At 35.8% G+C, this 23,664-nt stretch overlaps 1 protein-coding gene across 1 annotated transcript; it reads left to right on the forward strand.

Annotated features, from left to right (window-relative positions):
• Window positions 1-374: 374 nt before the first annotated feature.
• Window positions 375-10,913, forward strand: cdc34b (cell division cycle 34 homolog b). The gene is made up of 5 exons (XM_079379264.1): window positions 375-1,107; window positions 4,374-4,460; window positions 6,994-7,091; window positions 8,550-8,684; window positions 9,307-10,913. The coding sequence occupies exons 1-5, from the start codon at window positions 922-924 to the stop codon at window positions 9,527-9,529; spliced, it is 729 nt and encodes a 242-aa protein (XP_079235390.1). The 5' UTR covers window positions 375-921; the 3' UTR covers window positions 9,530-10,913.
• Window positions 10,914-23,664: the final 12,751 nt, after the last annotated feature.

Raw genomic sequence — 23,664 nt, forward strand, 5'->3', positions numbered from 1 at the left:
GTTGATCTGATGAGATTTATCTGTCTTTGTTTTGAGATGGCCTAAATGGATGATATGAAGGTTTATATGTTTGGCTTATTTGAGAATATTGTCCACTTGTGTTTTTACTGGGAAATAACAGAATTTATTATTATTATTTTTTTAAATAAAGCTTTGTAGTCAAGACTTATTGTGTATTACAGAGAGGCCCATTCTCCCCTATAGGCCTATAGAAAAATATAAATAATATAGCCTAATAAATAACTCAATCAGTTAATTATTTAGTTAAACTAATTATAAGAGGGGTTAGTATTAGTCAAATAGCTGGAATGATGTCTGTCACTGTTTACAGTGTAAACTGTGCCGGTAAAACTACAGTACCCATGATGCACCGCGACCCCATTGGAATTGAGGAAAGACGCATCCAGGACATTGGCTCATAACTCTCCTACACGTTTACTAGTTCACGCTAATTTTTGCTTGTCGACGGATCAGCTTGGCACACAATTCAAGCGTAGACTTTCTTTTTGTACATTCAGACATCTGAATTGACTTATTTAACGAAAACCTCCCGTTAGAGAGGATTAGTGTTGAATCGAAGTGGATTTTCACGGCTAGCCTTCAGCTACGAAAAACAACAAACCCGGAGCGCGATTTTTTATTTTTCTGACAAGCAAAACTCTGCGTATAAACAACCAAACAACCTTTTTTACTTTCATGGACGACGAAAAAAACACTTATAATGCTTTATAGCTAAAATACTTTTTATTTGGTCGAAAATAGTCTCTTTTTTGAGACATTGTCATTTCCTCGCTAAGCTAGCAACTCCAGACAAAGAAAGAAAAGCAGCTTTTATCGCCTCATCACATCTTGTCAGGTTTTCGCCCTTTTTGAAGAACAAACCCCACTTTTTGAGTCTAGTTGGGTCGAAATAAAACAGAAATGGCCCAGCAGAGCAGTGCTCAGGTCGCCAGCTCACAGAAAGCATTAATGCTGGAGATGAAGTCTCTACAGGAAGAACCGGTGGAGGGTTTCAAGATCACTTTAGTGGATGAAGCTGATCTCTACAACTGGGAAGTGGCGATTTTTGGACCCCCAAACACTCACTATGAAGGGGGCTATTTCAAGGTAAGGACTGAGGATGATTTGTAAGGGGTAAATACGTGTTATTTTTAGGAACAGATGGCTATGGTCTATATTTAGACCTGGAACCAGCTCTAGATAGCTGCGTCTCTTTATGTGCCTCTGTGTCTGTTTGCTTTAGACGTATTTGAATATAATTAAGGTTTTTGATTGATTTAAGGCCCGAATATGACCTGAAGTCTTGTTTTCCATCAGATGTCGGTTTGATGAGATTTTGGGGTCTTTGTTGAGGATAATGGAGATCATTTGTTTGGTTTCTTTGTTCCTCATTGACTCATTGTGATTCTGATGAATGGAGGGTGAGATGATTTACATGACTTTGTAAGAAGAATATTATTAATATTACAATTAAATGTGATCATATTTAATCTCATCATAGTATTACTATACTTTAAGCTTACAGTATGCTCATTACTCATGAGTGATTTTTTTTTTTTACTCATTATTGACTAATAATAATTCATCACTTAGTGATTGTGATAATTCTTCTGAATGTAGGTATCTGTCAAAACTGATTTCACTTTTGAAAATATCATACTCATAACCTTCCATCAACTTATTAAGGGCCGTTTATTTGGTATTAGTTGTTGACATCATATTTGACCTGTTATGGTAATAAAAAAACGGAATAATGACAACAAAGGGTGATTTTAAGGAGGTCTCACCCCATTCCACCAGAGCCGATAAACCTGTTCCTTCACACCAGTTTATAATTAATGACCTTATGTCAGACGCTTTATTGAATCATTCATCTTCGTGTTAGTTCCTCTCTAGATTGTAAAGGAAGGTCCTGGACTGTTGTGTAGTGATTTGAAGTAGGTCAATGACTTTTCTTGCCTTGTTTACAGCGAGAGCACTCACACACATACAGGGTTTGGCATATACAGTGGCGTAACTTGTTCACTGGTGTGTCAGGATGTGAGCTCGTGTTGAAACCTGATTAATGTCAGAACTGAACTCTTGAGCCTGGCGAAGCCCGAAGGCATGCTACTCATACTCCTGCTTGAGGATAAACCAGTGGAGAGTGTATTTGCATGTCAGAGACTTGCTGCTTTGTTTGAAAGGGGAAATTATTTGCACACTTTGTCTGTTCACAGGAAGGTCAATTCACTGAATATTATGTCATTTACTTACCCTCATGTGTTTGTAACCTTTACCACTGATGTTCTTCCTTGGAACACAAAAGGAGAAGTGCTGATGGATGCTGTTGAATCACCAGAACCACATTAGAAGACATCCATAGGATGACTGTTCAAAAACTTGATCAATGTGATAAGAAATTAATGCTGATATTTAGCAGGGATGCATTTAATTGGTCAAAAGTGACAGTAATGACATTTAGGCTGTGTTAAAAGATTACCATTTCAAATAAATTATATTCTTTTGAACTTTGTATTCATAAAGGAATCTTAAAAAAAAAAGTAATGATGGTTTTGACATTAAGTGAGTATCAAATCTGAGTAATTTATGAAGGATTATTTGACACAAAGTTGGAGTAATGATTATGAAAATATAGCTTTTCACAGGAACAAATTACATTTTAAAATATATGAAAGTATAAAACAGTTATTTTAAATTGTAATAATATTTCTGTATTACTGTATTTTTGATCAAAAACATAAAAAAAAAAAAAAAAAATCTTACCAAACCTAAATTTTGAACTTTATTATATGTGCTTTATGTCAGGTCTTCAGAAACCTTACAATGGCTTTTTGACAGGAATTAAACAAAACTGAAGTTGTTTTTGACACAATCTGCTCCTCTGCTGTAGTTCTCAAACCTCATTGTCTCTAAAGAATATAATAACTCCATTTGACATACCTGGTGTCACTTTTTTTATGTGCTGTATTTGAATATACGCAAATGGCATTGTGTGCTACGCTGGAAACAAGCAATTTCAGTGAATAAAGATTTTTTGATTTGTTCCTTACACTAAAGCTATCATACGACTTTGACTGTAGAGCCATATGGACTGTTTTTATGGTGGTGTTGTCTGTTTGTGGGGCTCAACAGCATCGATCCCTATTTAATTTTTATTATATGGGTCAGAACAGTGTGAACATTCAGGTTTTGGAAGAACATCAGACTGAGTAACTAATCCTGGTTAATTTAGTAATTTAAATGAGTATAGTTGAATGTACGTGTCAGTGTGTCCACTTTCAAGTAGCTGCCTAAAATATTTCAAGGGCAGTTTTGCCACGAGACTTGAAAATAATTAGGTCTGTATTGAATTGAGATGGAGGGCATATCTCTTGCGTAACGGCTGTTTAACCTAGTTGATTTCGTGCCAAAAAATGATTCGTCCCACTTCCTGGCTCTCCAGCTCGAAGTCCATTTGTTTGTTTTCTTTCAGATTTTCCCTCCTGTCCATCTGCACTGTTCTCCTGCAATGTGATGCATCTCCAATCCTATTAAGAGCAGCTGTCCTGCGCTCACCCTGAGAACGAATCCTCCAAAGCGGCTGTATATAAGAAATCTCTCTGCACCGTACCGGCCGACGCCACTGTGATGTTGATTGTTTTGGGTTTAGCGTATGGCTAGATTGTCAAGCAGCACCAGAATGTTTTTTTTTGGGGGGGGTGGAAGAATCTGCAGAATGGTTTTTAACAAGGTGAAATGTGTTAAATATAGTTTCTTTGGACATTTTCACACTTTCACTACAGTTTGCTTTAGGAAATTGGGGGCTCTTTGGGAAATGTTAGAGAAAAATGGTGTGTAAAATGTAATAGAAAGAAATATAATAATTGGAAAAATTACAGAGAAAAAAGACTGGTGAGAAATGCAAAATCAATTTCTTAAAATTTATAAAATAGTACTATAGGCCTAATGGTAGTTAGAAAAAATACAAAATTTCTAGAAACGAAATATTTTTCAGACAAGTTTTTACATTGTTATTTTTCAGTGTATTTGGAGGTCTCAAAGTTTGAAAAACCCCTTTTTGACGTTATTCATTTTTCATTGTTGTTTGTCTCTAAATAAATTGCCTTTGGAAAGCAGCTTGCATTTTTCACATCTCTTGTGATGCATCTGTTGCAGACAAACAAATGTACAAAGTACAATGTGAAAAGAGACCAGCGGGTGAGGGGGTTGAAATCGAACTTTAGTTCAGGTCAAACAAAGAAAAAGTGTGAAAACAGCCTTATTGGCAGCTGAAAGCATAATCAATTTAGATGTAATACTTAATAAGCGAACAGGCATGGGTTGAAGTGTGTTTTGATGGTCCTGACCACTGTTTTCATCTTGTTTTGCAGGCTCGCATCAAGTTCCCCATCGATTACCCTTATTCCCCTCCCACATTCAGATTCCTGACCAAGATGTGGCACCCCAACATCTATGAGGTAAGAGGATTGTTTCAGCTTTCATGCTGTGTACTGTAGCACGTGGCTTGTCTGTTGTTCTGGACTTACTCATTTCCTTCTCAGTTAGGCCCTCTGTTAATGCACCTGGCAAACGCAACACTTTGTGTTGGCTAGTGCCAGTGAACAGATATGCAAGGCAATGCATTATGAACTCTTGATATGACTATATAGAAATAGCTGCACTGTGTCAAATGGGAAAGTGAGCCAAACACATTGTTTGAACTAAAAATGAGGAAGAACTGTAACTCTCACCACCAGGCACAGACAGGTGTGGTTCACCTGCAGTCCAGATCTGTTTGTGACCTAAAAAACACATTAGATCATATTGTGAGGGTTTTTATAAATCATGCGCTATATTCTGATGTGTGTGAAGAATGGACTGAAATTTAGGCTAAGTAATTAAAAAAATATATTTTTTTAAACAACAATTACGATATTATCAGATATGATATATATCACACACCCCTACGTTGATGTAGAATTGTATTTTAAAGGGCACCTATTACGCCCCTTTTTACAAGATGTAATATTGGTCTTGGGTGTTCCCAGAATGTGTCTGTGAAGTTTCAGCTCAAAATACCCCACAGATCATTTATTATAACAGCTGGAAAATGTCACTTTTGGGGTGTGTCTAAAAAAAGAGCTGTTTTAGGGTGTATCGCTTAAAATGCAAATGAGCTGCATATTCCCGCCCCGTCTCCAGAAGAGGGCGTCACGACGTATGCGTCTCTCTGCATTGCATACCTACAGCGGGTAGAAGCAACATAACAGAGCGAGAGAACCGGTGTTCAGCCAAACATATGGGAAGTCAAATGCTCTGAAAGTGGGAGGAAACAGCGCAATGTACAGAGCTCGCCTCGTGCTGACCTGTCATCGGTTTAGGTCAATGGACCTAGTCGCGCGACCGCGCTCCCGAACGAATCTTGTGCTATGAACGGTGCAAACTAATCTAACGAGCGCGCCTTCATCAGTTAAAAACTACTTAATGTATGCACACAAATACGGTTAAAACACTAAGCACTATATCGACATGATATTCACAAAGGAGTCTGGAGTGATGAATGTATTTAGGTAGATTTTGAGGCACATTTCCATTAAAAATTAAAGTAATCCACAGCGTCCTCAGCAGCTCAGATGTTCGGAGAAAATGAAGACTCATGTTCAGACTTACATCCAAACACAGAGCACTGGGATTGCTTGCGAGACAATCTTGATGTTACAGCTGCTCAAACGCGAAGAAAAGGAAGGACAGCGTATGGTAATGCAGGCTGTCAATCAACCCCCTTGGACCTGCCCTCCGAAATGTGACGTCACACTGTATTGAGAATCAAAACGGCAGGCCTAGCGAGACTGATTTGGTTTAAAGGGGATGAAAAAATGAGGAGTGGGTGGATTTTTGTTCATTGCAGGGTGGTTGTGTTCACACACTGCCAACACGCATTTATGTCCAAACACCATGTAAAAGTGGATTTTGCATAATAGGTGTCCTTTAAGTAATATTGTGATCAGTAGCATTATATTTTTATATTTGGTGCGCGTTTCTTTTACCAAAAAATGGCAGGTGGATTTGTAGTTAAAATGTAAAAAAGGATAATTGGCCTTCCTCTCTTAAGTTTCAATAATTTTTGAAAATGCATATCTGTGTGGTGTGCTGGAGTGCAGTCAGCTTTGTTGATTTGTAATGTGCATTATTTTGATTTATTAGTTTTGACGCATCACCAGCATGTTCCTGTATAAATGTTGTGTAACTGCATGTTGTTTATGGTTGCCATGCAATTTAACATCTTGCCACATTGATATTGAATTGAACTGATGTGCGTTCACAGATGTGCTTATTTTTAAACATAGCTCATTAATGTGTAACATACAAAGCTTTTTGTAGTTATAAAATATGAATATACTATTATAGGATTTATTAATGTTTTAAATGAGCTTTTATTTTTATATTTACAGTTTTCTCTTTTTTTTTTATAATTAGCAATTTATATTTATTTTGATTTAGTGTTTGTGTTTTTAGCATTTCATTTACTAGATGATTTCCAAGGCAGTTTTCATTTTGTTTTTCATCTAATATTTATATTATCGATACCTCATGAGATCTGATTTAAGTTTGTAGTCATACCACCTACCCAATGCACCGGTATGTTTCCTCAAATTAGATGTATACAGTGGTGTGAAAAAGTGTTGGCCCCCTTCCTGATTTTTTTGCATGTTTGTCACACTTTAATGTTTCAGATCATCAAACATGTGGCATGTGGGTTTGGATTTTGTTTTCACTTTGGTTTCACATGTGCACAAGCCCATTTCAGAGTCCGGGCAAGTTTTTTATCGTTCTGCAGGGACTGTCCTTCAGTTTTGATGGGCTGTTTTTCTCCTTATCTCTCTTTCACACGTCTCGCTCTGATTCGAGTACTCACAGCAGTGGTGTGGAGGCGAGGGGTTCACTCAGATGCTTGTTTTGCCTCATGAAAGCATTACGATCCTGTGATTGAATCTCTTTGTGCTTTCACAGAACGGGGACGTGTGCATCTCCATTCTTCATCCTCCAATAGATGATCCACAGAGCGGAGAGCTGCCCTCTGAGAGGTGGAACCCCACACAGAACGTCAGGTAAGAAGTAACCTCTAACAGCCAGACCTTTTTGATTATCACCATGTTGTCTAGTCCACTTTACAGCTTGTTGTGTCCACTTACCAGAGATAAATAGTTTGTTTTCAAATGATTTTCCCCTCAGGGATACACAGGCAGTAGCTCTTTAGCAGTGTTCCCGATAACAGAATTATAGGAAGAGTGACTAGGCAGGTTTTGTGTTCATGAGTTTCCTGTTGCTTGCCTTTATGGAAAGCATCTCAGTGGAGATCTGCTTATTTGTGCGTTTCCTCCCCCGAGTATGATCTGTGTTCTAGTTGGTCTGGTATCGTGTTTCACTGGGCTTTGTGCTTCGGTGGAAGAGCTAGTGTCTTCCAGGAAGCTCATGTTAATCATTCATGTTGTTGAAGAGCACCTGTCGCTGTACACGGAGACAGATGGGCATATTTTGACCCAGACTAAATGTTGCCTTTTTGCACTGTCAAAACCTACTGCGTAGGCTCTAATACTTTATTATTTTGAGTGTAAAACAAATATTTTAATATGACACTGTATGTCAGAATAGATCTGTGCATTATGTTTTGAAGTGTAAATGCAAACTAATACATCTGCCAGTTGTTCTTTGTTCTTCAAAGAACTTGATTTTCTGTTGTACCAACCACAGTGCATTATAGAAATAGATTGCACTTTTTGTATAATTTTCACGTTTCATTTTTCATGTTTTTATATTGGTATCTGTAAGTAAATGTGATATTAAATGTTTGTTTGGTGTTTATTTAAAAGCAGTATGTGTTCATTATGTCTCATGATTTTTTTAACAAGTTTATATTATTTAGCAGGAAACAATTTGTATGCACTTTGTAACAATTGTCCAAATCATGGACATCACATTTTTTATATTTTTGTTTATCAAACTTATAAAAATAAACATTTGTCAATGTATAAAAAATATCAGGATATAACTTGCTGTATATCAGCTGTTTTTTTTTTTACCTATTTACAACTAGAATAATTACATCACATGAATTAATTGTATATCATATTTCAAGTAAACAATTATTATACAAATATAATAATAATTATTATTATTGTTGTTGTTTTTAATTTAATCATAGATGTTTTTTATTATTCTAAATTGTTGAAAATATATTTTGTATTACATAATTTATTTGCTAAGTTGAAAACACTTTGTTTACTTAACCATCAATGACTATAGGAATGATTATGCAATGAGTGCTTCAAAATAAGTAACTTTCCTAGTGAACACTGTTGTTTTCTTGTCAAATTGACCACTGAAAATAGTGTACACCCTTACTGCAAACGTGAGTGTGCCGGTGTAGCTGTAAGCAATAGAAGAAGACTGATCCTCTTGTGTAAAATCTCCTGAAATCTTTACGAAAATGCAACACAAAGCAGCTTTGCGGCTGATGAGCTTTAAGATAATGACATTATTACATGGAGTATCTGTTTGTGTTACAGAACTATACTGTTGAGTGTCATCTCTCTACTGAACGAACCCAACACATTTTCTCCAGCCAATGTGGATGCCTCCGTCATGTACCGCAAATGGAGAGACAGTAAAGGAAAAGACCGGGAATATGCAGAAATCATTAGGTAACAAATAATTGTGCAAAACTACAGAATATGACTCTCTTAAGAGTTCAGCTGTGCTCAGTGTTTATTTGTTTAATGCTGGTTACATTTTAATGGCTCTATCAGAAGGCCTGGTGAGAAGGAACAATTTAGCTAATGGAAAGCCATTCTATAAAGATTTTGATTTATTTTTCTGGATCATCGGTGCCCTCCTGTGGTTGCATGAGACACTGAAACACGAGTGATTGTTTATCTCCTCTTGGCAATCTATCTATTACATGTTGCAATTCATGTTTTCAACCATCTGGAAAATTTGACTTGCATCAGATTTCATCCTTTCCCTCCTTCAGGACATCAGTTGTTTATTCCCGAGCCTTGGCTTGTTAAAACCTCAGGGCAACAGTGACTAAGACAGATGAGTCTTATGCAAACTATATGGTTAATATTTCAGCTGTATAAAGCTGCATTTTGAGCAAATTTAATGTCTTTAGGCAAAGTCTGGTGCATGGTGTTGATTACCACAAACCGTAATATCAGTAAAAGCGAATGGAAAACAATTCAGTTCTAGCCTGAAGATTTGAAAGCACAAAAGTGAAGCCAAATATTCCTTTAAATCTACTGCATGTGTTTGTGTGTCTTGCAGAAAACAGGTTCTGGCCACTAAAGCAGAGGCAGAGCGGGACGGAGTGAAAGTTCCCACCACCTTGGCGGAGTATTGCGTTCGTACGCGCGCCCCTGCACTGGACGAGGGGTCCGACCTGTTATACGACGATTACTATGATGATGAGGACTTGGATGAGGATGAGGATGAGGATGGCGAGGACTGTTGCTATGATGAGGACGACTCAGGAAATGAGGAATCATGACAACATTCCCATCTTCATTTTCGTCTACATCAGCATCACTCCAAAAGTGGAAACGTTAAGGCATGCGCCCTGCATTTACACTCACTCAGATGGCCATTTTTGTTTTCTTAATGGACTGAAATGAGAGAGAATTTTTTTTTTTTGGCATTTATGTTGTTTTCCCTCCGTGTCATAATTGTGCTGGCCTTCAGGCTTTTCTTAAATCTGCTGTTGTATTATTTCTTTGCTTTGTGCTTTCAGATAGCTCTGTGAAAAAAAACAAGTGTGACTGAATTAGGGAATGATTCTTTGAATGAGGGTTTGTGCTGAATAATGCTGATTATGTCACTGATCTTTTGAATTTTCACTTTGATCATCCATGCTCATTTTTTTGGCCTTCAAGCACATCTGAGCAGCCCAGAAAAAAAAACGTAATGAGTTTGGGGGCAAGCTTTGAGTTTTTGGTTTTTATTCCTCCTTCACTTGAGTAGTAATTACGTTAAAGGGATAGTTCACCCAAAAAATTACAGTTCTGTCATTTACTCAACCCCATGTCATCCCAAATCTGATGTCACCAAAACTGTTTGGTTACCAACTTTCTTCATAACTAAACAAATGAGGTTGAGTAAATGACAAAATGTTAATTTTTGGGTGAACTATCTCTTTAAGAAACCTTAAGCAAAAAAAAAATTAAAGGATGAGTTGATATTAAAATCATTTTGCAATGTAAACATTGCAAAAACCAAAAAATGCCGAGGCCTACATTCTACGATGCGTTTAAAAATGTGCATTATTTAACTTATAGTGTCACTTTAAATTATTAAAATTATGTATTACTTTGTTCCAAGATATAGGAGCTTATCAGAAAATCAATATAGTCAGGCTTAATCTGGTAGGTTGGCAAGTGGATGTTGTTTATTTTAATGTTTTTTAAGCAATGCTGATATTTTTTTTCATCACTGAAAAAAGCATTTGTTGTTTTATTTGGGATGTAGGGTGACTTCTGGACCATTGAATTTTTTTTATTTTTTTTCGTGCCGTTTCTTTTGCATTATGGCTCCATGAATTGACAGCACACCCTACGTTGTGATCCTAATGGAAACTTTAATTTTCCACTGCCTGGAGGCTGGGGAGTGCTGGTGTCCGTCTCTGATTTGAATATAATCTCATACCGACTGACTCTCAGGATCAGCCAATCTGGAAAACGAAAAAAGCTACCAACAACAAAAAGTACTTTTTTCACACCTGCAAACTATCCATCTTTTCCATATTGTTTTGAGGACCATTTACAACCGTATCCCAAGAGGCTGAGATGCACATGAGGAGCTGATTTGACGTTTTATTGACCTGTATGTATTTTTACGGTTTGTTGGCCTATTTAAAACTGAATAAAGATCTTTATTAGAATATTTCTTTTTTTTTTCTTTTTTAAAAAACCTAACTACACTGAAAAAATGGTGCGGAAATTATTTTCCACAAATAATTACTAAGTGGCAAGTTACACATTAAATGTTTTATTAAAAAATCTTTACAATCAAACTAAAGGAAGCAAATGTAGTCGGTCTAACAAAATTTTCTTTTGCGTAACTGTTTTCAGGGCTTTCAATTAAATAATTAATTGAGATATTACAGAGATCAATTTTTTTTTTTTTTTTTTTTATCTTTCCTGTTCGATGTCATTTTTCAGGGTAAGTGGACACGAGAGAGTTTGATTTCAATGCACATCTGAATTTGACATTGGTTAGCAGATAAGATGTTCGACACAGCTGAAGTGTTCAGGGTCTCCAGGCATTCCAAAGTGAAGTTGGCCCAACTCTGTTGCCATGACAACCCTCCGACTGGCATTCAAGGTTTGCCTGGAAACGCTGTGCTCAAGGCTTATTCAGACAATCTGAGCTCGCAGGCTTCACAATGAACACACAGATGAGGGGCGCCAGTGAGATGCAGGTACATGACTGATAAAGTTTGCAGAGCAAAGGTTCACTGTAATCTGCCTGAGAGTGTTTGGAGACACAACTGGTGGTTTTAAACAGCTGTTACACTGTAAGAATGAAACAGAAGACATGCTTCTACTATTTGTACATTTATGGTGAATAAGGGATAGTCCACCCAAAAATTAAAATTGTCATTTACTCAACCTCATGTTGTTCCAAAACTGTTTTTTTTTTTTTTTCCAAAATGAGTTGTTTTTTTTCTTCTGTTGAACACAAAAGCAGATATTTTGAAGAATGTTGGTAACCAAACGGTTGACGTAGCCATTGACTTACATGGAAAAAAATAAAATAATATTTAAGTCAATGGCTACCGTCAACTCTTGGGTTACCAATATTCTTCAAAATGCCTTATTTTGTGTGTTGATAGCCATTCTGTATTTTAAAGGGCCACCCTTGTGAAAATCAAATATACTTAAGCATACTTTTAAAAGGGGTTCTTATTGCAGAAATAATGTACTTAAGTAATGTTTTCAAACACTTAGTTGCATGTTATTTGCAAGTAAATGTAACGTATTGTAGTTTAAATTTATATTAAATGCAGTTGTTTGAACTTCAGAAGCTTTTTTGACCCCTATACATCTGTATATATAAACGTCTTTTGTATTTCACAGAGAAAAGGTCATACTGGAGGTTTGGAGTGACATTAGGGTGAGTATTGCTTTACAAGTTTGGGATCAGGGATGTATTCAGCAAGGATGCATTAAATTGATCAGTAAAGACATTAATAATTTGATAAAAAATTCCTATTTTAAATTAACGCTGTTCTTTTGAGCTTTCTATTTGTTTAAGAATCCTGAAAAAAATGTATGGTTTCCACCCAAATATTAAGCAGCACAACTGTTTTCAACATTGATAATAAGTAAAATACTTAAATAATAATAAATGTGTATTGATTAGGAAATCAGCAGATTAGAACGATTTCTGAAGGCTCACGTGACTGAAGACTGGATTAATGATGCTGAAAATTCAGCTTCGCATCAGGAATAAATTTAAAAAATATTCAAATAGAAAAGTTATTTTAAATTGTAATAATATCTCACAATATTACTGTTTCTAATGTATTTTAGATCAAATAAATGCAGGTTCAGGTAGTATAAATGTAGTAATATTGTAGGCCTACAAGTTACTTAAATCATTTAACAACAACAACAACAAGCTGCCTGACTGACATGACATGGCTTCATCCTCTTTACACTCTTCATCTAAATGCACTTCTACAAGCAATGAAACACACAGCAAAACTAAAACTTTAAGCTGCTTTGAGGTAAAAACAAAACGTCTGCCAGCTCTAAAAGTGTCTCCATTCAACTGATTTGTGCTCAGGTGACAGCAGTGAAGAGCCCACACGCACGCTGGCCTTGCGCTAACAGATTTGTCCTCCATTAAGACATAAAGAGCATCTCTGTGTCTGATAGGGATTCTCTCAGGGAGCACAGAGCTGGCTTGTCCCTGCATACGGGTGCGCAGCAGTGCCCGTGGAGAGCTGGCGAGAGTCCCACGGGCCAGCAGGAACAGGACGCCGGGGTTAGGACTGTGTTTCAGCATATCGAAATGTGGGTTTTTATGGCTCTGGTGGAGTATTTGATAAAGGGAATTGTTCAGAATGGCACATTACTATACTACCCCTACTATTTTCAAAATTTCTAGTTTATGTGATTAAGCTTACAAATTTTCCCTGATCAGAGCCAAAAATTGTAGTTTCAGTTTCCGTATGAAAGTATAATGTGAATAATTATACAATCAGAGCACGCTGTGTTGAAAAGTATTTATATACCAGAATGCATTGCGCCCTACCTGACCTTCCATTTTTTTACCAAATTTATTTTTAAAAATTAATTTGAACTCATTAATTTAACTCCATTTAACTTAATTTCAAATGATACAAAAAAATGATATTTTAGATAAATGCTGCTCATTTGAAGTATTCATCAAAGAATCCTGAACAAATGCATATGTATCCATTTCCACAGAAATATTGAGCAGCACAATTGTTTTCAACACTGATAATAAGAATACGTTTGTTGAGCAGCAAATCAGCATATTACAATGATTTCTGATTACAGAAATAATGACATTTTAAAATATTAAACTTATAAAATAATTATTGTAATATGCTAATATTTCATAATTATCAGTTTTTACTGTATTTTTGATTAAATAAAGCAGCCTTGGTGAGCATAAGAGACTTATTTCAAGAACATTTTATAAAACTCATTGGCCCAAACTTTTGAATCCAACAAAAATGCATCCTTGGTGAGCATAAGATATAGGACACTCATTCTTGACTTAGTCAGACTTTCAAAGATCCAGAGATTTCAACATGAATTTGGAATAAAAATGCAAAACAACCATTTTCCTACTTTTTAATAGTAGGGTGTTTATAGTATATGCTGCACAGAATGCAAATGACATATTTTATCATTAATGTTAATTAAAACCAGACAGCGATTTTCAGGCTCATTGCAGTATTTGCAATCCCACAGAGAGCATTTGATGAGACTTAAGTAGTTTTTAATGTGATATTTGCGATGGTTGAGGAGCACCCCGGTTTATGACAATGATAAACACTGGTGCTACATATAAATCGATCATCCTCATTGAGAGCTGCTCTTCAAATGGCCATCACTGTTAATATCTGAAACACAGCCTGTATGATTTAGTGACAGAGCATTACAGAGGTGTATTACATTACAGAGAATCAATGAGGCAACCGGCAGAGATGTGGAAGTGCAGTCCAATGGAGTCGATTACAAATGAAACAATCCAAATATAAAATGGTAAGCCAATTCCATTACAAGATATTTATTTATAGGTATGATGCTGTAAAATAGCTGGGCTTCTTGAGTAAGCGTTTTTGTGCATGTACATCATAAAATGGCAAGATCGATGGATGTAGATGGAATAATACTCAGGATATGGGGATGTAGCATGCATAAAAGTCCTTTGTGACTCCTGGTCCTAGATGATATGTTTGCGAGATTAGAGAGCTTTGCGATAATATAGTTTATGACAATGCAAGCAATCAAGCAGTTAAGATTTGCTATCACCCTAATACACTGTATGTGGAAAAAGTTGGACATCTTTTTATGTCCAAGAGCTCATGATGATGATGCAATCTTTTTTTTAGTGATCAATTTTATTAAGAAACATTATTTTTCTGCCCTGTTGCCACTGTGAATGTAGTTCAACTTTAATGATGGGTCTTCAAGAGTGACGTTTCCAAGCCAGCAAATGCATTTTTTTACACATGCATATAGTGCATAATATCCAACTGTCTATGGTTATTCTTGACTAGAAATCCCTTTATATCAGACTGAGACTGAGCCATTTATGTTCAAATATATATTCAGGATCCTGCCTGTCATGGTGGATTCTGGTGCAAAATTTAACATCATTACATTTGTTTCTCTTCCACAGTGGCATCTGTTTATTTGGTTTGATCAGAAAGAATCGACCTGAAACCCACTCACAACAACAAATTACTCACAGAGCAACGCATTTCAATTCATGAAACTATCAAGTGAGTAATATCTGTAATAGAATAGTATATTCTTAGTATCACTTTAACACTTAAAACAGAAAACAGACTAGATTTGCTTAAAAAAAAAGAAAAAGTCAGTCTAAATATTGAGAAATGCTAATGATGTACGCAGATGCATAAGAAAAAAAACTTTCATTCGGCCCGAAAGGTTCCTGTCCTGGATATCGTCCTGCCGTTGCTCTGGCAACCAGCTGTTTCCACCAAATCCCTGAGGTCTTCTTCTCCTCTGTCTACTCACTGGGAATGATAAGCCTGTCGCCAATGTCCAGCACCTGTTGCAAATGTAAAAAATGACTGTTCACATCTGAAATGCTGTTTACAAAAGGACCAGATCCTATTTTAAGGATAGGATCCTCATTGTTTTTGAATCAACGGGGCCAAAATTATCCATAAATAATGCTTCACTCAAAAACTCAGTGCATAAGCTCAGATCAACGAGGGCTACAATCAATCAGTTCCGAAATGAAACACAAAACCTGTCCTTACTGAAAGAAAACAATTTGCTAAAAAACCTGAATTCAATAGTTGGCAATAATATAGCATAAGAATATATAAGCAATGTTTGTAGGCTGTCATTTTTCACCAAAAATACCAAGAAATTACCCCAAAAAAATTCAGTCAGGTTTTAGTCCAATGCAATGACATTAACTAGCATTTTCAAGAAAAAGAAAATGAGTAACATGACTAAAATGAGTTTGAAAGTGTTAATATTCCAAGTTCAGCAGGCTGTTGATTACAATAGAAAATAATTTGCACTTGTATCTCCCTGCTAAAAAAAAACAATAGAAGTCCAATAGAAATCATCACAGAAATTCCAACGGTTTCCATTAAAATACCACTATAAACCATTAGCTTTTTCCAGTAAAACCATTACAAAATTCCTTTTGTAGTGTGTTTTGGGTAGGGTTCTATTGTTTTTTTTCAGCGGGGTTAGTTTGTAAAAATGTGCTGATCGAAACGTACTCACAATAGAGGTCTATGGAGCAATCATTGAAAGCTTACCTAATAAGCAGTTGTTATTTATGCTGTTAACCGGTATTTCACCTGAATTATTCCTTGAAACATTAAAATTCAGATTCATAAATTGTGTTTATGTATGAACGTGTATTTATGAATATATTATAATATAGGTATTTTAGGTATACATAAAGACAAACGCAATACACATTAAAGTAGACAAAACATGCTCACCTGCATCACATTTAAAAACAGTCTTTCCAGCAGAGCTCTTCAATTGTGAAATGCTTGACAATTGTGTATTTCCAGACAGAAGAGTGTGTTCATTGTCTGATGTTCTCTTCCAGGTCAGTGGCAGAGTTAAACAGTCCCTCCAGTCCTCTGTCGTCACTGCTTGAAGAAGACACCAGGAAATCAGAGAGCAACTAACCAGAGGGGTATAATTAAACACAAACACATTCTGCACAGATCCCAGACCAAGTAATATGACAGTGCTAAATGGACAACCTTTTCTAAGTTGTTCTTCTCCTCATTAGAGATGTCCATTCCCTGCCCGGCCTGTGACTGTTTTATCTCAGATGCATCCAGATGGCCAAACAGGAGCAGAACATGAAAGCAACTCATTAGCTTTCAGCGATACGGCTTAATCAAGCCCAGACAAAACTCAATCAACGTAAATGATCCACTACGAGAATAAACTCATTTAATCAAGATGTTTCAAAACTACCAATTAGAAACTCAAGTAGTCAAACTCGATGTGGGTTTTGGGTTTTCATGTGAGAGGGCAACAAGGAGATAGAGATTTTCACTGGAGGAAGCATTATTGTGGATTATGGACTTGCATGGATATATTTTGGCTAGAAGTGATGGTTAAAATGCCTAAATCCACAGCATTTCACTTCACGTTAATTGATGGACTGGAGTGGTGTGTGCTACTTGTGGATTATTGATGCTTTTATCAGCTGTTTGGACTCTCATTCTGACGGCACCCATTCACTGCAGCAAGTGATGATATGCTCAATTTCTCCCAATCTGCTTCCATTAAGAAACAAACTTGGATAAGTACATTTTCAGCATTTGTTTTATTTTTAGGTGATATATCTTCAATCATTATTTGATCAACCTGCAAAAGATAAAAAAGCAAAACAATACATATTAGTCATGAGCTCATTTGACAAAAAGCATGGAATACTGTAGGCATTATGCAGTTTATGCTGCAAAATATGCAGCATTATTCCATTTCAACCATACTCGAATGACTTCACAGAATTTTACCAGCAGTAAAACAATCTGTTTTAAATATAAAGTGCCTAATTTTAGCTGGGCAAAGCCAGTACAACTAATAGTTTGAGTAAATGTGTGGTTTTGGCATATTGCTGTTGCAGGAGCATCTGTTTCTGGTTTCTTGCCATTCTGCCTAGATTAGTATTAATGTCATTGTTCTTGTTTGAGTTTATACTCAAGTTGTTTTAGGTATCTGAAGATTTAGTAAAGCCATGACTGCAGTCTTCTATGGAATATGGCTATTTTTACAAAGCAGGTTTTAGTTCAAGAAAATGATATTTTTGCCAACAAAATTTCTTTTGCTGTGCATAATTATGTCTATGCACAGTCACAGCTAAATTTATTGGATATAGAAATTGAATTCTAAAAGGATGTTTACAAGGACATTTTTTCTAGGGGTGAGATAGAAAGCTCTGTTCCTAAGAATGTCCTACTGACATAGACGAAGAGCTACTGAACAAAGCTGCCATAACACATATATATATATATATAAGTATTTTCACTTGTCCTACATTCTGCACTGTACCGAGACGTGGAGATGCATGGAGGAGACGTTCTCCTCGGGCCTTTCCTTTGACAGCCTCACAAATAAGCACTAGTCTTATCTTAACCTGTTACCACTCTGGTTAACTGTTAACTGGTTTGGTTATTAATCAGACCGTATGGCTATCATTAAAAGATTAAAAGATTTAGCTCAACCAAATTTGCATTTATAAGATGCTTCCCCATTAAAGAAAACTCTCAGAAGACTAATTGCAGCTCTAAAACTACTCAAGATTCTTGTGTAAAGGCGGCGTGGTGACAGAGGGGTTGTATTTTTAGTAGCTCTTGAGTTCTTAAGATGGAACCTGCAGATCCTTAACTATAAGGCATGATGAATTCACTTTACTTGCAAATTTTTTGAATATTTTTGAACGTGCATCTGACTAACCCTTATTAGGATAGGTGATGGGGTTATGACAATAAAGATACACATCAGCCCACTTCAGTACACCATAAATACTACATACTCTTATAACATGTATTACAATTTTTTATATTTTTTTAATGTTAACAAATTATAGTTTTCAGAATATGGTTGAGAATGTGGAACACATTTTCCAGCAGAGGGCATGATATGTTATGTGTTTGTTTATATATGTGCTTTTATATATTTGTAATACTATTTTTTTAAATTATTTTGTATGTATGTTTGAAGAAGAAAATGAACCCTCTAACACCAGTGTTCTCTATTCTTTTTCTATTCTGTCTGCTTGTTTTCTTTTTATTATAGATATTTTATTATAAAAACCTTGCTATATACTGCATTAGACTAACCAAGACTTGTCACAGCACTTACATATTATTGCTCTTTTGTTGGTTTTGTTTGCTTCTATTGTCATCATTTGCAAGTCGCTTTGGATAAAAGCATCTGCTAAATTACTAAATATAATGTACGTAAATATATATATATATATATATATATATATATATATATATATATATATGCAACACACAATAGACTGCTGCAGTGATCTCCCACTAACAAATAAATTGGCATTTTATCATTAAACCCCATTGCTCACTAATTAATCTACCAGATTAAACCTAATCAAATTGCATTCCTAAAGCACATTTTAACTAGGAAGCGCTGTTATTTAATAACATGCAAGAATATATCATGCTTCAGGTTTTAAATGACAATTACATTATCATTTCTTAAGAAGGTGGGTGGGTTACATTTTTCTCAATCTTGTATCATTTTCATGACATTTGAGTATTATATTTCATAATATTATGTTGTCCTATTACTGGTAGTTATGAATAAAATATGTATCATGTAAAATATGTATTGCATTAAAAATAATAAAAAAAGATTACATATTAAATGCATGAGATATATATATATATATATATATAATTTGTTTTTTTTTTAAGCAAATCATTATGGCGGTTCATGGTTTTATGATGTGTGAGAGATATTTTTGAGACACTGACCTCATCTCCACCCCCTCTTCTCCTCCCCTCTCCCCCTTCTCCATCTCTAATCGTCCAATTCTCTACGCTTTCTCCCTCTCGCTCTCTCAGACACACACACGCGCACGCACGCGCGCAGAAGAACACCTGCGCAGAGTCAGTGAATCACGCCGACGCCGCTTCGCTTCGCTCTCCAATCTCTCATCCATCCTGACAGTCAGATCGCCTCCATTTTAATGAGGAGTCTCTCCGCGGTGGAAAGAGGATTCATTGCCATCTTCAGCAGCGCGAGATTAATATTTCACAAGTTCCTTCTCGCTCTGACTGGATTGGCTGGCTCTCTTTTGTTTCCTGGAGGTGAAATGATGCTGAAGTGATGCTGCGTCGCTGTAGACCATCATCATCATCATCAGCATCATCGCCGGTATGAGTCTGATCGAAGAGCCCAACATGAGAGATCTGGAATAACAAACCCTCAGGGCTGTTGAAGATCTCAAGTGTTTAAAACGCTGAAGTTAACGTGCTGGAGAACGCCTCAGTGGCAGGTAGGCTTAGTTGTGCGCTACTACATACACTGACTGATGCTTATTTGCTGATCAAGACTTGTTATTAGTTAAACATCAGTAAATGTGCATGCATTATATGCTTATTTCCCCTTCTGGTTTCTTGCTTTATGTGATTGCATGATTGCTTCCAAGTATTTTAAATACTGATTGGAAATGAAAAATTAAATGTAGGCTAACAAAAAGGAGAACAACAATAATAGATAAATGGAAAACTTTTTAATAATCAATTGCATAAAAATGTTATTATAAAAAATAAAAAAAGTTTGTAAAATGTCAAAATGTATTTTAAGCATAAGAGTGGAATATATATATATATATATATATACACACACACTGTCCTCCAAAAGTTTGGAAACGCCCTAGAAAAGTGGAGTATTGGACAATATTGGCATGAATCCTTTTTAATTTGTGATAATTTTGCACTGATAAGGGACAACACAAACTACGAAAACATATTTTATTACATAAACAGCTTATACATAGAAAAAAACTTAAATTTTCGAGTAATCAAAAATAGGATTTGCACAGCTTGGAAGTGTGCTTGGGGTCATTGTCTTGTTGGAGGTTTAGGAAGGTTGGGGTGTTTCCAAACTTTAAGGAGGGCAGTGTATATATATATGTATATACACACACACACACACACACACACACAAATAAAATAATTACATGCTACATTTATTAAGATTGAAAATTATTTAATAATGATCCCAAAGAAGTGTTTTTATGGTGTGTATATATATATATATATATATATATTTAAATTAAGAAAAAAAAAAAAAGTTTAATATGCAGTATACTAATTGTTATACAAAAGTAGTATTGTCTGATGGTCTTTAAAAATATTCAGTGTTAAAAAGCCTTGTGTGCTATTGCACTAGTTTATATTTCAGTAACGCTGTAATATTCATGTAAACAGCAGGCAGTGATCCTGACAAACATAGGCCACTGGTCGTGCGTGTGTGTGTGTGTGGTTGAACATGTATGTGTGTAATTGCAGCTTTGTGTCACATCTAACACTCTTTTCTCCCAAAAGACCAAAATTAGAAAACATGACAATCCCACTTTCCATCAGGACTGTGAACAAACCACCCACACAAACAGACCGATTAACAGAGACGAACACAAATACATGGATATACGCACACTTTTTCTTCATTTTACTTTCATAAACTATGCAGTATTAATTATGCAGGCCTAGCATGGTATATCAAACAACAGGGTACTATTTTACTGTTTATTGTGCATTAGATATACACACCCAGTAGGTTTGTCCACAGTGCAGGTCATTTTTCATCTGTGCTACCTGCTGCATTCAGTCTAATTCAAGTAGGATTGATTTATTTGTGTATATGTGTGTGTGTGCGCCCTAGCTGAGCCCTGCAAATCCTGAAATATGGCAGTCCGAGATATCCAGTCTCTTTTGACAATTTTGCGTTGAACACATGAGCATGTCTTCACACAGATCCACTCCATGAAAGATTCATGAGTCTAAAAATGTGGCCCAGACCAAAAGGCAGATCATGATCAATCTTCGAGTGGGCGGGATTACTACTGCCAGACTATCAGAGCTAAATATAGCATCTCGACGGACTTCGCACCCTAACACCCTAACACCCTGTGTAAACACAGCAAACATGATCAGACTCAGTCAGACAGATGTTACCGTACTGTAGAGATGATGCAGCAGTGAAATATGCCATTATAGATGAATCAATGGTGATGTGATATGTGATTGTTGATGCAGGATACTGGATATATGTGCAATGAAAGCAAGAAGGCATTTTTTACAGGTCACATCACTGTTTTTTTGCAATGATGACACAGGAAACTGTGACTGGCTTTGTTTATCTTTCTGAGAGGTTTTTGTGTTGTGCATATTGTGTTGTTTATGGAATGTTTTGGCTTGTAAGTTAAAGTTGATTGTGTGATTTCTGGGGCAGTATGGGGCAATAACTGTTACAGACAGGTTTCCCGAACACGGGCAGGCACTGATGGCCTTTTTTGAGACAGTTACAATGGTGAGGATGCTTAAACCCACCAAGTTATGTTAGTTTATTATTTTGAGTGGAGTATTTGTTTTGTCATTTTCATTATTTTTTAACATGGCTGTATAGTTTTTATATAGTTTTTTTTATTATTAATAATTATTTCAGATTTAGTTATTATATTACATCAAGTTAAACTAAATGAAATTGAGAAATACTGACTTGTAAACTATTTGGAAACTATTGATTTATTGTTTGTTTCTTTGCATATTATTTTAGTTCATGACCATTTTATTTTAAGTAACAATGTTTGTTTTTATGGTATTTTAGTTTAGTTAACTATAATAACCCATCTTACAATGGACCTCTATGGGCACTTATTTTAGTATCCCTGAGATACTATTATGTTTTTTATCATTATTTATCATTATTTTATTTTAATTTTAATATTTTCTTTTTTTCAATTTAATTATAGTTAGGGTGCATTTTAAAAAAATAAGTTTTTATTCATTTTGATTTCAGTTTTAGTTATCTTAGTAGATAGTATTTTTTTTTTTTAAGTTCAGTTACAATGGAAATCTATGGAACTTTGCACCAGGAAAAAAGTCAAAATGCTGTTTTGAAAGTGTGGCCCCATAAATTTGCAGAATTAATCTCATGTTAGACTAAGAGCCCTTACTACCATTGTGTTTTCAACATTACATCTACTTTTCTCCTGTCATGTCTTTTCAAGGCAGTGAAGTCTGCATTCAAAATATAGCAGAGATAGACTCTTTACATAGTAAAAAAAATCCACCTACCCGAATCAGCCTAGATAAGTAATCCTGCAGCATGATTTAGACAGCTTTATAGCTTATGTAGCACACATTTTTATGAAAAAAATGAATATGGGCTTTCACAGACTGCACATTTATAGACTGTCTCATCCCATAGACTTCCATTCATTACAGTAAACACAATGAAACAAATCAAAATTATTGTCTGTGGCAATCAGCAGCATCTTTGGCTTGGATCTTCACTTGTTTTGAACCTCAAACAATCCTTTAAATGTATTTATCTGTGTTTCTCAAAAGCATCGTAAACCTAAATGTATTGTAGAGACATTTGGTGGCAGTGGTTTCTACGATCTGCTTAGGCTTACCATGCTTTTGGGAAACTCAGACCTGTATGTTTAGTATCATGTGGACGGTTGCCCGTTTCTGGGTACATTTGTATGTGTGTGGGCATCAGAGCTGTGGATTAAAGTGAGCCTAAATCCTCTAGCTGCCTTTTCACTGTCTTCTGAAAATGTGTTTAGCTGCTGAACCCGGAGGTTGATTCAAGTCAAGTTAGACATCCATATATCAGTCTGCTCTTTGGGTTTGTGTGTTTTTCTAAGAGCCCATCTGATAACAGATCGGATGTTTTACTGTGTATTGAAACGACCTTCATCAGCTGCGTGTTTGATATGGAAAATGTTTTTTTTTAAAGGTTGAATTGCATGAAGTCATCAGTGTAATCTACTTAAGTTAATTTCAGGCAGTTAATTGGATGCTTAATGCATAACGGGGGCAGTGAATGAAAGGCAAGGTTGAAATGAACGCTGAGCAATAATAAGCAGTGAAATAAAACCGTTTCCATTTTTGGTGGTTGCAAATTACTTTGATATTCTGAGAATGTCATCAGAGAATGTTATAAAACTTTCAGCCCATTGGTAAAACTTGTTAATTAGGACTTTTTCGATTTTATCAGTGTCTATCTGTGTCTCTCTCACTGTCTTTTTTTGCAGAAATCAAACAAAGGCACAAATGAAACTCTGCGACTGAGAATAAGGCACTGAGAAACATTGTTACCACACACATATTCACTTATTACTTACGCACACACACACAGT

This window comes from Barbus barbus (genome assembly GCF_936440315.1).
Source record: "Barbus barbus genome assembly, chromosome: 26".
NCBI classification, from domain to species: domain Eukaryota; kingdom Metazoa; phylum Chordata; class Actinopteri; order Cypriniformes; family Cyprinidae; genus Barbus; species Barbus barbus.